This window comes from Phascolarctos cinereus, unplaced genomic scaffold, assembly GCF_003287225.1.
Source record: "Phascolarctos cinereus isolate Bilbo 61053 unplaced genomic scaffold, phaCin_HiC Scaffold_8;HRSCAF=390, whole genome shotgun sequence".
NCBI lineage: Eukaryota > Metazoa > Chordata > Mammalia > Diprotodontia > Phascolarctidae > Phascolarctos > Phascolarctos cinereus.
In genome coordinates, this window is record NW_027556291.1 from 53,253,041 (window position 1) to 53,268,170 (window position 15,130).

At 40.7% G+C, this 15,130-nt stretch overlaps 1 protein-coding gene across 3 annotated transcripts in view; it reads left to right on the top strand.

Moving 5' to 3' along the window:
- The window catches only part of LAMP2 (lysosomal associated membrane protein 2), a 39,669-nt gene that overhangs the window by 12,268 nt on the left and 12,271 nt on the right, over window positions 1-15,130 (top strand). For 2 of the 3 annotated variants that reach the window (XM_020975107.2, XM_020975109.2), the window contains exons 4-8: window positions 3,518-3,679; window positions 4,792-4,973; window positions 6,253-6,375; window positions 9,627-9,690; window positions 10,906-11,070. In XM_020975107.2, the coding sequence (XP_020830766.1) occupies window positions 3,518-3,679; window positions 4,792-4,973; window positions 6,253-6,375; window positions 9,627-9,690; window positions 10,906-11,070 (696 nt within the window). Of the gene's footprint in view, window positions 1-3,517; window positions 3,680-4,791; window positions 4,974-6,252; window positions 6,376-9,626; window positions 9,691-10,905; window positions 11,071-13,405; window positions 13,720-15,130 lie in introns of those variants that run through there. The other variant, XM_020975108.2, reaches the window with a different exon arrangement.

Genomic DNA, 15,130 nt, shown 5'->3' on the forward strand with positions numbered 1-15,130 from the left:
TGATTCATGCATAGATTGGATTTAAGTGAGGCAGAGTTACATGAAGTCTTTGGCCTCACTCTCTCTTCCAGAGTCCTTCCACAGTCCAGTCAAGGTGACTGGTGATGGCTGGAGGTATAGTGGATGGCCTTTGCATCTTCAATGTCTAACCAAGCTCTGATCACTCCACGGCATCCGTTTCAGCCGCCTTCATGGCCGTTGGAACAAATTGTTCTCATCTACCCATTCCACCAGAGGAAGTCTTCACTTGCTTGGGGTAGACACTCCTCTAACTCACGACAGGTTTGAGACCCCTTGGTTACTCAATCTAGTTTAGCCCATCTACCAAAATGGTTTACCAGGGTATGGTCACTGTGCATGCTACAGCTTCTTGGAGTTGGGTGGATCAGGTAGACACCAGAGGTGCTAGTCTTCCCTGAACACACCTTCCACCCCAATCAATATAGGCTTCATGTAGAAAGTGATGCTCAAGCTATATTGAAAGAAGGGAGGAACTCTATGGGGCAGTGATGGAGAGGGAAGGCCTGGAGGTCAGCCAGCGCAAAGGTGTGGAGATGAGAGATAGAATAGAGAAAAGGCCAATTTGGCTAGACCACAGAGTAGGGGAAAGGGAGCAATGGGGAATGAATAAGCAGTAACTAAGACATGTTATGAAAGAAGAAAATCTGGATTTCAAAAAAGTTAGCACTTAAAAGTTCTAGTTTTCCAGAAGGAAAGATATAAGGCTTATAACTATTATGAGAAGGTACTTAAAACTATTTGGGGCTTAAAATGGTTTTTAAGATTCTTTTCACATAGAAGCAGTGTACTCAGTCACCATTCTGTCATTTACGTAACTTAGTAATTGAAATAATTCAATTGCTAGTTTAGGAGAATTGTTCTTGTTCAGATATTGTCCCTTCTGCTCATTAATGTGGTCAGCAGCCACATTCACTGTCTCCTTTGCCAGACAGTTGTGTAACACGTTCTGTATAGCAAGGGGGTTTTTTTTGTGTGTCTTTTTTTTTTTGTCTAGGCAATGGGGTTAAGTGACTTGCCCAGGGTCATACAGCTAGTAAGTGTTATGTGTCTGAGGCCGGATTTGAACTCAGGTCTGCCTGAATACAAGGCTGGTGCTCTATCCACTGTGCCACCTAGCTGCCCCCAAGCAAGGGTTTTCATGATCCTGAGATGTGGGCATATAGAAATGGCACTCATATGTTGCTGCCATATTCTATTGACTCTTCTTTCCATCTACAGCAGTGGTTCTTTTTTTTTAGCGTAAAAATTTTCATATTTTATTTTTAAAATTACATGTAAAAACAGTTTTTAGCTTTTGGTTTTTTTTAAATTTTGAGTTTTAAATTCTTTCCGTCCCTCCCCTTCCCCTCCTTGAGGCAGCAGGCAATTAGATATAGATTATACATGTGTAGTCATGCAAAACATATTTCCATATTAGCCATATTATGAAAGAAAACGCAAACAAAAAAACCAAGAAAGATAAAGAAAGTTTTAAAGAATATGCTTCGATCTGCATTCAGACTCCATCAGTTCTTTCTCTGGAGGCAGATGATAATTTCCATCTTTGGAACTGTCTTGGATCATTGTATTGCTGAGGAGAGCTAAGTCATTCAGAGTTGATCATCATATAATATTGCTGTACAATGTTCTCCTGGTTCTGCTCATTTCACTTTGCATCAGTTCATGTCTTTCCAGATTTTTCTGAGAGCATCCTGCTCATCACTTCTTATAGCACAGTAGTATTCCATCACAATCATGTATCACAACTTGTTTAGCCATTCCCCAATTGATGGGCTTCCTCTCAGTTTTCATTTCTTTGCCACCACAAAAAGAGTTGCTGTAAATATTTTTTTTTTTTAGGCAATTGGAGTTAAGTGACTTGCCCAGGGTCACACGGCTAGTAAGTGTCAAGTGTTTGGTCTGAGGCCGGATTTGAACTCAGGTCCTCCTGACTTCAGGGTTGGTGCTCTATCCACTGTGCTGTAAATATTTTTGTACAAATCAATCCTTTTTCTTTTTCTTTGATCTCTTTGGGATATAGACCTGGTAGTGGTAATGTAGAGCACTAGTTCTTAACCTTAATCAGAGGGCTGGATGGACCCCTTTGGTAGCAGTCTGGTGAAGCCAATGAGTCCCTTCTCAGGATAATGTTTTTTAATAATGGAAGGAAATTCTAAATTTGAGTTAGAGGTTAGTGAAAATAAAGGTTCAATTTTTTTCCTGTCCAGGTTCACAGACCTTTTGAAATCTATCCAGAGACCAGGTTTCCAGATCCCAGTTTAAGAACGTCTAATCTAGAACAAGCTAACGCATCTCTAAGGATCTATCTAGGGTAGGGGTGGGGAACCTTTGGCCTCAAGGCCACATGTGGCCCTCTAGGTCCTCAAGTGCAGTCCTTTGCCTGAATCTAAACTTCACAGAACAAATCTCTTTAATTAAAGGATTTGTTCTGTAAAACTTGGATTCAGTCAGAAGGCTACACCCAAGGAGTGTGTGTGTGTGTGTGTGTGTGTGTGTGTGTGTGTGTGTGTGTAAGTAAGTGTGATAGCATTTTCTAGCAGAAAAAGAAAAACAACTCTATATGTGAGAGATTCCTTTAAGGTCACTATGTTTAATATCACTTATGTTGAGAAGGTAGAGAAAAAATTTTTTTAGCTGACACAGAGAAACCTAGCAGGCTGCTAATTAGAGTAGTAGATAGAATGCAAGATTTTTTTTTTTTTTAGGAAGACCTAGGTTTAAATCCTACCTCAGATACTTAGTAGTTTTGTGATTGTGGGTTAAGTCATTAAATTTATCTTAGCCTCCATTTTCTCATCTGTGAAATGGAGATAATCCCAGCACCTACTTCACCAGATTGTTGCCGAGTTGGATTGAGATAAATGATGAACATGTATAAACTATATTGGATTGCTTACCATTTTTAGAGAGGGGGAAGGGAAGGAGGGAGGGATAGGATTTGGAACTTAAAACTTTAAAAAAATGTTAACCATGACTGTACATGTATAGCCTATATCAGATTGCCATCTTGGAGAGGGGGGAGGGAAGGGAGGAGAGGGAGGGAGAAAAATTTGGAACTCAAAATCTTACAAAAATGAATTTTGAAAACTATCTTTGCATGTAATTGGGAAAAAATAAAATACTATTAAGTAAAAAACATTTAAAAATTCTTTTAACATGTAATTGAGGAAAAATAAAATATATAATTAAAAAAAGAGATAAGTGATGAAGTTTGCAAAATGCAAAACACTATCTAAATGTTAGTTCTTGGTTGTTAAAGTTAATAAACAGATTTTTTTCAGGCAAGTTCATGGCTACATCCACAATCATTTTGATTTTCTTCGTGATTTGAGTATGTGTTCTTGTTCACAGATGTTAATAGATTTGTGAAGGCATCCTGATAAAAACGGGGCCTTCTATAACTTGTAGGCATATGTTACTTCAGAATTCTGGCAATATATTGTCTTTTTCACACGGTAGAAAACCAATGTCCAGACTAATCCATCCTCTTTTGTAGGAAAAGTTAGCACCACTTTTGAGGTCAACACAATTGGGGTCCCATTGGATGAATTCTTCAGATGCCGTAGTGTAATGACAGTAACAGAACGAAATGTCACCCACAACTATTGGGATATCCTTGTGCAAGCTTTTATCCAGAACAACACAATCAGCACCAAAGGTAATATGCCAAAAGCACACTGCAGGATGCTTTGAAACTTAAGACTTTTGTTGGATTTATTATTTGAAAGCATTTCTTAAGGCCTCTTATCCTAGAGATAGGCTAAGAGCATAGCAGCATAGTAGATTGGAGAGCTGGCTTCATGTCTGACAAGTACAGCCTGGGTGATTGTGGGTGAGCCAATCAATCTCTTAGTGCTCCAAGCATCTTTTGGTCACTAGAAGTTGGAGAGAGGGCACTGCCCTGCATTGATAGAGGGAGTTTCCTCACCCGGGAATTCTGTATTCTCAGTCCTTAGTCTTACCGTCTTATCTTCAATGCTTAAAGTTTATCCATTGGTAATCATTACCATGATGCTTGTGACCCTAAAAACTCATGGACTCTAGTGTGTGATGGGCTCAATAAAAACTTAATTACTTCTAGATAATGTTTTAGCTAAGGACTCCCGACAGATGCTGCAGTGGTACTGTTGGCCCTTCAGCACATTCCAAGGCTTCTTTGATCTCGACTTTCTAAATTCTCATATCTGGTTTTTTTGTTTGTTTTGTTTTATTTTGTTTTTTTGGAGGCAGTCGTGGTTAAGTGACTTGCTCAGGGTCACACAGCTAATAAATGTCTGAGGCTGGATTTGAACTCAGGTCCTCCTGACTCCAGGGACAGTGCTGTATCCACTGTTATCACCTGGCTGCCCTCTAGTATCTGGTTTTGTCATTGACTTGGTAGTTCATGAAATTTCCTAGGCATATAATTGCTCATTTACTTGTTGTGAATAACTCCCAGATTTAAATTCGGGCTCTGCCACTTGATACCTTGTATGACCTTGGGCAAGTCCCTGTTCCTGGGCTTCAGTTTCCTCCTTTGTAAAATTAGATGATCTTTGAGGTCCCTTCCAGCTCTAGATCTTGAATAATATGTGTGACCTTGGACAAGTCACTTCACTCCTCCCTGGGCCTCATTTTCCTCATCTGTAAAATGATGTGGTTGATGACCTGTGCTCCACATCTGCTATCCTAGAAATCACTTGGTCTCCTTTGGGAAAAAACCTTCTCTTTTTTCCTAGCCTTCAAGGTTAGAAAACAGCAAGGTGAAATCATCTTTTTTTTCCCCTTCAGAGTACCTGTGTGATGAAGATGAGTCGATTGTATCAACAACCGCCGTTACTACTATGCCTGTTCCTACTGCAAAACCCATCCCTAAAGAAAGACCCTACCCTGGTACCTATTCTGTTACATCTGGGGGTGCTGTTTGTCTCTTGGCTACCATGGGGCTGCAGCTGAACATCACCAAAGATGAGGTACAATTGTCTCCTCTTGTTGTCCCCAACTTGTCTCCTTTTTCTTTTTTTTTTAATTAATTTACTTTGATTTATCAACGATCACTTCCATATGCTTTTGAGTTTATAATTTTTCTCCCTCTTCCTCCTCACCACCCTCACCAACATGGCGCACAATCTGATATAGGCTATACATATGCATTCCTATTAAACATATTTTCACATTAGTCATGTTGTAGGTAAGAATTAGAACCAATAGGAGGAACCACCAGAAAGAGGAAATAAAACACAACAGAAGAAAAAACATAACAGATAGTATGCTTCAATCTGCATTCAGTCCATAGTTCTTTCTTGAATGTGGATAGCATTTTCCATCACGAGGCCTTTGGAGATGTCTTAGATTCTTGTATTGCTGGTCTATCCTTCTTAATGGGTCATTTTACCTTCAACTTCTGACAAATTGGCCCTGGAATCATGTGGACTTCAAAAGCCTCCCTGGCATTTGTCTTTTAGCTTTTATTTGGATCAATTCCCATTTGGCATGAAGAAGAGTTAATGTAACTTGCAAAATATAACGCCCAACATGCCTTCATCTCAAGTAGTAGAATCCTTCTTAGTCTTAAAAATGGCTTAGTTGCTGCGATTCTGCATCACCAGCTCAGAGTATAAATAGTTGGTCCTTATTTCCAGGCAGCTAATGTCTAATCTTAGATTTTCATCCAGAGCATTGATCTCTAGATTGGCAGGGATTGACATATAGAATAACAGGCATAGATTGGCGAACTCTGCTCCAATGCATCATTGTCCAGTGCTGTGGGACCACTAGCCAATGAATCTTCTTCCCAGAGTTCTGTGTGGAAAGAAAGCAAGCCAGATGTATGGAGCTCTTGTATTCCAGGAAAAAAAGGGCATACTTCTTTAGCTTTTTAATTGAAAAAGCTTTTTTTTTTTTTTGCTGGGGAACACTTCCTTCCTTTGCTATGATGTAAAAGTAGATTTCTGAACTGTAGTTCACAGGCCCAGAACAACCTTAAAAAAATCTAGATTTAATTAGAACACGGGTTCTAATCTGTTTGTTTTGTTCTAGAGTCTTTGTGCAGTCTGGTGAGGCCTGTGAACCTCTTCTCAGAATAAGGTTTTTCAATGAATAAGGTAAAATACGTAGGATTGCAAAAGAAACCAACTATACTGAAATAGAATGATCCAATTTTTTTTTAAATTGGCAGAATCCAGGCAAATGTTATTTTGTTCAACCTCCAAAATCATATAAGGCCTTAATACCTTCTTCCTTTCTCTAAAGGTTACTTCACTTTTGAACATTAACCCCAATACGACGGATTGTCATGGCGAGTGTCATAAGGAATCAGCCACGCTTCGGTTGAATGACAGCAGCAACGAGTATCTTGAATTTCTCTTTGCTGTAGTAAGTAACAGTTTTGAATTAATTTCCTGGTTCCTAATTGTTTGATGAGCATGTATTAAGTGCCTGCTATGTGCTGGGCACCGTATTAGCTGCTGGGGGTACAGAGCTAAAACCAAAATATTTTCTGTCCTCAGGGAGCTTCCATTCTCCTGGGAGTGGGGGAAGAGCATCAATCAACAATCTTGTAGTAAGCGCTTACTGTGTACTAGGTGCTGGGGATACAGAGACAAAACCAAAACAGTCCCTGCCTTCAAGGAGCTTAGATTCTATCAAAATGTAATTCATTTCTCCTGGAGACTTAGGTTGGGCCAAGTAACAGCTTTCCCTTTCAGTGTTCTGGCTTTGATCTTTATCTGAGAGGTCCCATGCTATATGCCTCAAGGATCTGTGTCTGTCATTGTGGGTTTTTCCTCCACTGGTGCAGATTGCAACTTAATAGACTATCTTTGCGAACTGCTGTGGCCAAAGAATTTGTCCCCTTGTAGCCACTCTGGTCATGAGTTGCTCTGAGCTGGTTGTCCTGGAACAGCAGGCAAATAGCCTCATCCTGAGTCTATCCAACTTGGTATAAGGTCCACCAGAGCTTGTATTCCATTGGTATAGCTGTCAAGAATCCAGGATGTCCCACATATCACAATGAGGAGGCATCAGAGGAGAAGGCTTTTGAGGGGACCCTTCTATTCTAGCTCCTCCCCAAAATGTGGCCTGTGGGGGTCTTTTAAGGAGTCTGTGAGCTGGTCTCTTTCTTGTATGAATGCTTATGATAGGCTTCATGCTAAAGGTAACCACCTTGGTAAAGGGGAGGAGCCAGGAGTCCCCCAAATACTCCAGATGGGTTTTTTCTAAAAGCCTTTGCTAAGCACATGTGTTTTTAATATTGCTAGTTAGAACCCCATTATGGCTTTCTAGAAATATTTTAGGCCTTTCAAAGAGCACTCTCACTTTTGATCCTGACATCGATACAGCCCATGGTGGCAGTTTTCCTCCCTGTGCACTAACTTCACAGGCCACACACACAGTTTGGAAGGCCGTGGGCTGGCTACCGTGCTCTTTACTTTTGGTTGGGTGTTAACTGTTTATGCAGGGTATTCTCAGAGTCTTACTGCCGTTTAGATAACTTAGCCTGTCTGTGCCTTGGTGTCCTCATCTGTAAAATGAGGGGGTTGGACTCAGTGACCTTTAAGGTCCCTTCCAACACAGATTCTAGAATTCCCATGAATTTCGGCAGTCTTGTGGCAAGTGGGAATCAGCAGTCTTTGAGAGTCTTGTCCCTTTCCGGAGTGGTCTGTGAATAGAGATTATTTGAGAATCGTCCATATAGAAGAGCAGTTTTCAAGTTAGGGGTTATTTTTAAGACCGCTATTTACACTTTTGTAGAGCTAACCTAACGTAGTGCTGGGCTTGGAGTCAGGAAGTGCTGGGTTCTAGTCCTGCCTCCAACACCTGCCAGCATGACTGTGGACAAGTTTCTTAACCTCTTGATGACCCAGGCAGCTCTCTAAGACTCAGTGGCTGATGATTTGCCAAAGCACACGCAGGGAGTTCCAGAAGACGTCACAGATCCCGACCAACCCCCCTCCTCTGCCCTCCCCACCCAAATTGGTTCTTGCTGGAACACATTTTTTGTGTATTTCTCTAATCTGTAGCCTTCCCCCGCCCCCATAGGATGATGGTAATTTGTAAACTAGTTTGAGGACTCATCATAGACTAACTATTAAGTTAGGAATCAGTTGGATAAGAATATACCTTTTCTCCCTTTATTGAAATTCCCCCCCCCATTATTTGGCCTATTTTTGACTATGAAATTATATTTGAAATTACTCCTTAAGCTTATCATTGGCAGCCCTGGCCATATTGACGAATTTAAGGCTAGCTCTAGATTCATTTTCATGTGTACTATGATATAAAGTAGATTAAATATTTTTAGACTTACCTTTAAATATTGTTTTCCCATAATGTTTAGTTTTGGTTTTTTTTTTTAAATTTTCATCTTTTTATTTATTTATTTTTTTGGTGTGGCAGTTGGGGTTGAGTGACTGGCTCAGGGTCACACAGCTAGTGAGTGTTATATGTCTGAGGGCAGATTTGAACTCAGGTCCTCCTGACTCCAGGGCCAGTGCTCTATCCACTGTGCCATCTAGCTGCCCCAGTTTTGCTTTTTTAAAAAATACACATAGAACTGTGTTGTGATGGGCCAGACGTAAAAGGTATATTCTTTGGGTCTGGTAACAGGATGGTGTTAGGGCTTTATTGTGAAGATTTTTTTTTAGTGAATTTTTGTTTGATTTGTCCAATGTTACCATATGTTTAAAGTATGTATGTATGTATGTATGTATGGCTTCTTACAACAATCAAAACTAACTGTCCTAGGAAAATGAAGTTAATAACATTTTGGTAGAAAAAAGTTAAAAAAATACCCCAGGTAGTTTGATACTTAAATCTAACTATTAAATAAAGCCCTTTGAATAATGAAATAAGATTTTTAAAAAGTACACTATTATATAAGCACCATAAGACCTAATTGTGGTCTATACCGCCTTCAGGCTTGCCTCATTTAGCTCCATAGAGGAAAACATGCCATCTGTTGTTGTTGTTGTTGGATTTTTGAATCCTATTTATTTACCCCATAATGCTAATGAGAATTATCTGAGGAACCCTAAGTGGCTAAGGGCCATGTGATCAAAGCTGTGGCGAGGAAGGAGAAGGAAAACACTGATGAAGAGCCTTTGGTATTTCGAGGTCTCCTAGGAGAGATAGTGAGCCAAAAAGACCCAGGTTCAAGTCTTGCATCTGATACACACTGGTGTGTGACCCTGGGCAGGTCACCTAACCTTTCTCAATGCCCTAGGTAACTCTGGAACACTAGAAATTGCACAGAAGGTTCCAACCTACATTGGCGGAAAGTGTTTCTTCAGCTGGAAGTTTCTCAGGCCAATGAAATCCCAGGCCCAGGCCCTGTCCCTATATCCACTTGCTCCCATGGATTCAGGATCTCGTGTTGGGTGGGGGGAGGGTAGGGGGATGGGGGGATGGGGTGCCTCACTCCATTGCTGTAGTTGCCCACCTCATCACACATTTCCACCCATGTCCAGTTCTGTTTTTCTTCAACGATATTGATCTGTGCCTGGCTTTCATCTGCTCCGTTATCTTGGGCCTTGGCCTGCCTTTTTCCCTCTGGATGTTTAATGTTCTCTGTAGACAGTTGTGAGATGATCTTATGTGTTGTTTAACTGAAAGCTTTCTTCAAACAGAAAAATGGCAACCGGTTCTATCTGAAAGGGGTGAATGTCAGCTTGACTTTTGTAAACGGTTCTGGTAAGCCAAGCCGGGTCCTCTCAACCTGGGGGGGCGGGGGCGGGAACAGGGAGAGAGGATAACCAAGGGTTACTAGAAACCTGGCACTTGACTTTGGATTAGCTATATTTAGCAAATAATTATTTCTAGTTCCTCTAATGTTCTCCTTGAGACCAAATACTAGTTTATAGTTAGAAATGAAGTCACATCTAAAATTTGGAATCTTGCTTAATTAAAGTTTATGGATGGAACTCTGATATAAGCAGAGTATTGAGTCCTTTCAAAGTAGAGAAGCGGAAGAAGAAGGGAATAAGCATTTCTGGGATACCTACTGTGTGCCAGGCATTGTGCTAAGCACTTTTTATAAATATTATCTCATAATGTGCCTCAAAAGGATCAGACATATTTGGACTGTGGAGAAGACTAAAGGCTAAGAGTGGTGGAGTGACAAGAGCATCAGACTTTGAGTCAGAGAACCTGCCTTAGGCAAGGCATTTCACTTTTCTGGGTCTCAGTTTCCCCCTCAGTAAAATGAAGGGATTGAACTGGACAGCCCCTGAGATTCCTTCCACCCCTAGCTCTGTGATGCCATGTCTGATCTTGGGCAAATCCCTTCCCTGGGCCTCAGTTTCCTCCTCTGTAAAATGAAAAGGTTGGATTAGATGACCTCTGAGGCTCTGTGTTCCATCTCTAGCTCTCTTGTTTTACGTGCCCTTGAGCAAGTCCCTTCCCCTCTCTGGGCCTCAGTTTCCTTCTTTGTAAAGTGAGGGGGTTGGACTAAATGGTCTCTGTAGTCCCTTCTAGCTTCAGATCTAGGATTCTGTGTGTGACCTTGGGCAAGTCCCTTCCCCCTCTGGGCCTCAGTTTCCTTCTTTGTAAAGTGAGGGGGTTGGACTAGATGGTCTCTGTAGTCCCTTCTAGCTTCAGATCTAGGATTCTGTGTGTGACCTTGGGCAAGTCCCTTCTCCTCTCTGGGCCTCAGTTTCCTCCTCTGTAAAATGAAGGGGTTGGAAAAAATGGCCTTTAGGGCCCCCTTCCAGCTCCAAGTCTATGATTCTAAGATTCTAAGGAGAATATTAAAGACATTTAGTAAGCCCATTAGCTATTACAAATAGTAAATTATGAAAAGCAATTCTATGCGTCCCAAGCTAGCACATTTAACTGAGAACCCTAAGACCTTCCATAAGCTCGAAGTTGATATTTAAAGAAATAACTAATCTTTATCTTTCTTTAAAGATTTCGTTGCCGCGAATAACAACCTTAACTGTTGGGATGCCCCAATAGGAAGCTCTTACATGTGCAACAAAGAGGATACTATTGCAGTTTCTGACACATTTCAAATAAATACTTTTGATCTAAGGGTGCAGCCTTTCAATGTGGTGGAAGGAAAGTATTCTACAGGTAAGAATAAACTAGATTTTCTTAAAACTTTCTTCTGTGGACACATTAGCACAGAAGTCATGAACTGGACAGTCCAGTAGAGAAAGTACGCATTTTTCTGGGCCTCAGGCATAGGCCAAACTGCAGATGAGACTGAAATTTGCACTCACTTTGCTCAGATTAAGTTAATCAAACCAGTAGAATTCAAGGAGAGCCAAACATGAAGAAGAAAATGTATGAAAAAAATGAGAGCAGCTTTAATAAACTTAGTCAATGGGCTAGACCACAGGTCAGCAAACTACACAGGTCTGTCTTTGTATGGCTTGTGAGCTTCGAATGATTTTTACATTTTAAAATAAAGTTTTATTGTATTTAAAAATGTAAGAACTAAAATGGCAACAGGCCTAATTAGGCCAATTGGTTTGCTGACCCCTGGGCTAGACCTCCCCCTGCCCTTTTTGAGGACAAGTTTTAGTAAGTGATAGGAACTTGATAACTAAGGTCAGCAGATAGGAATAGTTTGAATCCCCCACGGTTTTATTTTTCAAACCACCAGTTAACTGGAGGTCTTTGAAAAATATGGTCAATTTGGATTATCTTGACCAGCTTGACAAAGCACAGAATTTGTGCCCAGGTGGGCTTTGGGGAGTATCCTCGGTGGTAAACAGCACAGTCTTACGTACACTGATCCTAAAAGCAATGCCAATTTTTTATATGTGCTAAAAAAAAAAGAGTAACATTAACGGCATTGCAGGATTATTCACTAATTCTATGTCATGCACATGTTTCTTTCACTAAAATGCCCTTTCTCTCTATTTAATTTTGTTTTGCAACTAGGGATAAATAGACCATATCAGTTATTCCCATCTTCTTCTGCATACAGAATTCTCATGGTTAAATATAACCCATAAGCCTTAGAGTATACTGTAAATAAAACTAGCCATGCTCTATGAAACATTGCAATGATTTTGCAATGGGGTTGAATTTCGAATTTGATTTCATTCTGTGAAAATTAAGCTTTTCACATCATTGCAACCCAAATGTCTACTTCTGAAATTAATTTTTTCCCCCTGTCAATCCTTCAATGATTTGGATTCTTTGAGAATTTTATTTTGGTTATCTTTTTCTGACCTCCTGTGTTATTAACCTTGCTTTGGTCTCAGATTTCCGTTGAGGGTTTAAAAGTCTATTCAGATGTGTTTATTCCTCAGTTATTTGTAATAGAAATGAGCTATGTTTTCTTCTCATTTGGAACTCTGGCCTTACATGTACAAAGGTTTAAGAATACCCATCCAGAACATACAACCAGGTAAACTGTGGTAATGGGATATATTAATCCATTCATGAAAATAGACTCCTGTCCACAGGTGCCTAAAATCACACCAGGTATGCTTGGCTAACTAGGGCAAGATGGAGGAATTGGGGTGGAAAGCGGGGAACATGGATTGGTTGCAGAAAAAGGAGCAGTGTGGTATATGGTAGAACAGAGTCCTGGATTTGGAGGCAAAAGACCTGAGTGTGAATCTCAGCTCTGTTCCTTACTACCTGTATCATCTTTAGCAAATTACCTCTCTTCCCCTGAGCCTCAGCTTCTGCCTCTACAAAATGCCCTGTGAGGTCCCTTCCCACTATATTTTTGTGCCCCTTCTTTTCTCTGGGCCTCAGTTTCCTTACCTGTCATATGAGATGATTGAACTAAATGGCCCCTTAAGGCCCACCTAGTTCTTGATCTAGGAGCCTCTGGAGCCAGGGTGATTTAGAACTTTTATCTGTGACTCTGGGAGTGGGAAGAAACAGCCCATCTTTTTGACTCTTGGGTATTTGTGGTCTGTCCCTCGGTTGTTTGTTTCTGTGGGGAGGATGAGACCTGGAAGCCTAAGCTGCTTTGGTCCAACATTTCTGGTGATTTCCAGCCCCAGTTCCAAGTAAGCAGCTGAGGCATGTGGCTCCTGTCTGCGAGTTAGTAGGGAGTACCACTTTCTTCACCTCTTCTGGAGTTCCCAAGTCACCCAACCCCAAGGAAAACCGACTCCACCTGGTAGACATTCACCCTCCCATCAAGCTTCCATTCTGGTTCTGTGGTCTCCATGCACTTCCTATAAAGCAGCAGCTTTTTTGGGAGGAGCAGACGGCCTTGAGGGGTGGCTCATGGGCCCGTGTTTGCCAACTCTCTGCTTGGGGTCAACTCCAATTCTCTGGGGCTTTGATCTGGCTCCAAAAGTTGGTTGCTTAAAACAACTTGCCTTTTGAAAACTAAGCCAAAAAAAATATTTTTTAAGCTCGGTATAAGCAGTTACAGACAAATCAAGGATTTTGCTTGTATTTACTGTTTGTCACACACTTTTTCTATCTACAGCCCAGGAGTGCTCACTGGACGATGACAGCATTCTAATACCAGTTATAGTTGGTGCCGGGCTTGCAGGCTTGATTCTCATTATAGTGGTTGCTTACATAATTGGCAGAAGAAAGAGCTATGCTGGATATCAGACCTTGTAAACCGAATCACTGTTTACAGTATGATGAAGCAAGTGCAAGTTCCAAAATTAAACACCATTCGATTAAAATACCCTTAGCCGTGACCCAGAACCTAGGGGGTGTGGGAATTGAAACAGAAACAACAACAACAAACGAAACAACAATAATAATAATAATAAAAAAAGCAAAAGCAAATGCATGGTCATGTGGCTTTACTTTCCCAACTAAGAAGTAAACTCATTGGGTCTCCATTCTTCAATGAAAAAAAAAAAAAAGAGAGAGTGAAAGAAAAAAAGACATTCATAACCAAATAGATTAAAGATCCCATTTTTGTGCTCTTGTTACTATTTTAGCCTTTGAGCTATATACTCCAATGACTCGAGATAAGGAAAATGTTTGATGATAAAAGGAATTACCTGCATATGGCAAGCTGGGGCTTTTTTTCCCGTCTCCCCTTTCCCTCTCTACTGAAATTTGTACTTGCTTCTTCTGTGTTTTTATGATGATCTGTGTGGAAGACGAACTTAATGCAACCTTTGCTAATTCTGTACATCTCAATCTTGGAAATACTCGAAAATGGATTTGGCCAGTGCCAAACGATCTCTCATTCTTAGTACTGAATGCTCCCTTTAAAGCATTTTGAATATGTTTGTTTACTGTAGCTGTAAAACCCAGAGTTACGGAAAGATTTCCTTTTCTCTTCTTCCCACTTCCCCTCCCTCCCCTCTCACTTCTCCCTTTATTACCGTGGCTTCTCTTTGGTTTTAAACAAACTGCTGGATGGTGTTGAAAACACAGAATCCCAACCAAGTTCTTTCAGTCCTGTTTCTAAATAGCTCACAGGCTATTTGTTGTGGTACTCATTAGTATACTCTCTGTAGACTGACTTCTTGTATCTGCAATCATAAAACTAATAGAAGTTTCTTTTTGGCTGTTATAGTATCCCTGCTGGTTATTGGGTTGAAAAAGGAAATGCCCAGTTGATTAATTAGCTTGACATCTAGATGATGACATGCACTTACTTATCTGTGTGCATAGTGTCTCAATGTTGCTGTCTTCTTGGAGGGCCTGAATGTTGCTGTTTTCTTGGAGCAATAGCCATCCCAAAAGATGCTCTCATCTGTTTCTGAGCCAGCATGATCTTTTTTTTTTTAAACTACTCCCCCCTTCCCCCCATTGAAATGGTTCTGTGCTAATTAGAACTTGCATTGTGGTTGTTTCTGATGGTAGGGTCCGTTGGTCTATTTTGTGCTCCTTTGTGTGCCTTGTGATGAGATGCGCCCATTATCCATTCGTGGGCAGCACCTAATGTTTATGAACAAATGCTTTGGGGTAGAGCAAAACATTGGGGCTTAGTGGGTGGCAGAGAGCATACAAGTTGGTGGCCAAAACAGAGCATCCTTTTTCCTTGTTATGTTTTGTTTTCGAAGAGAGAGGGAGACATTCTGATGATGCTGATAAACTACTATTATAATGAATATTTTTATTTTTATTTTTTGCCATCCAGTCATCGTAAATGATATGGGTGGGTATTTAAATGCCATAAATCTTGACTGCACTATATATACACACAGGGTGTCCCAAAAGTCTGTGTGGTTTTAAGTAG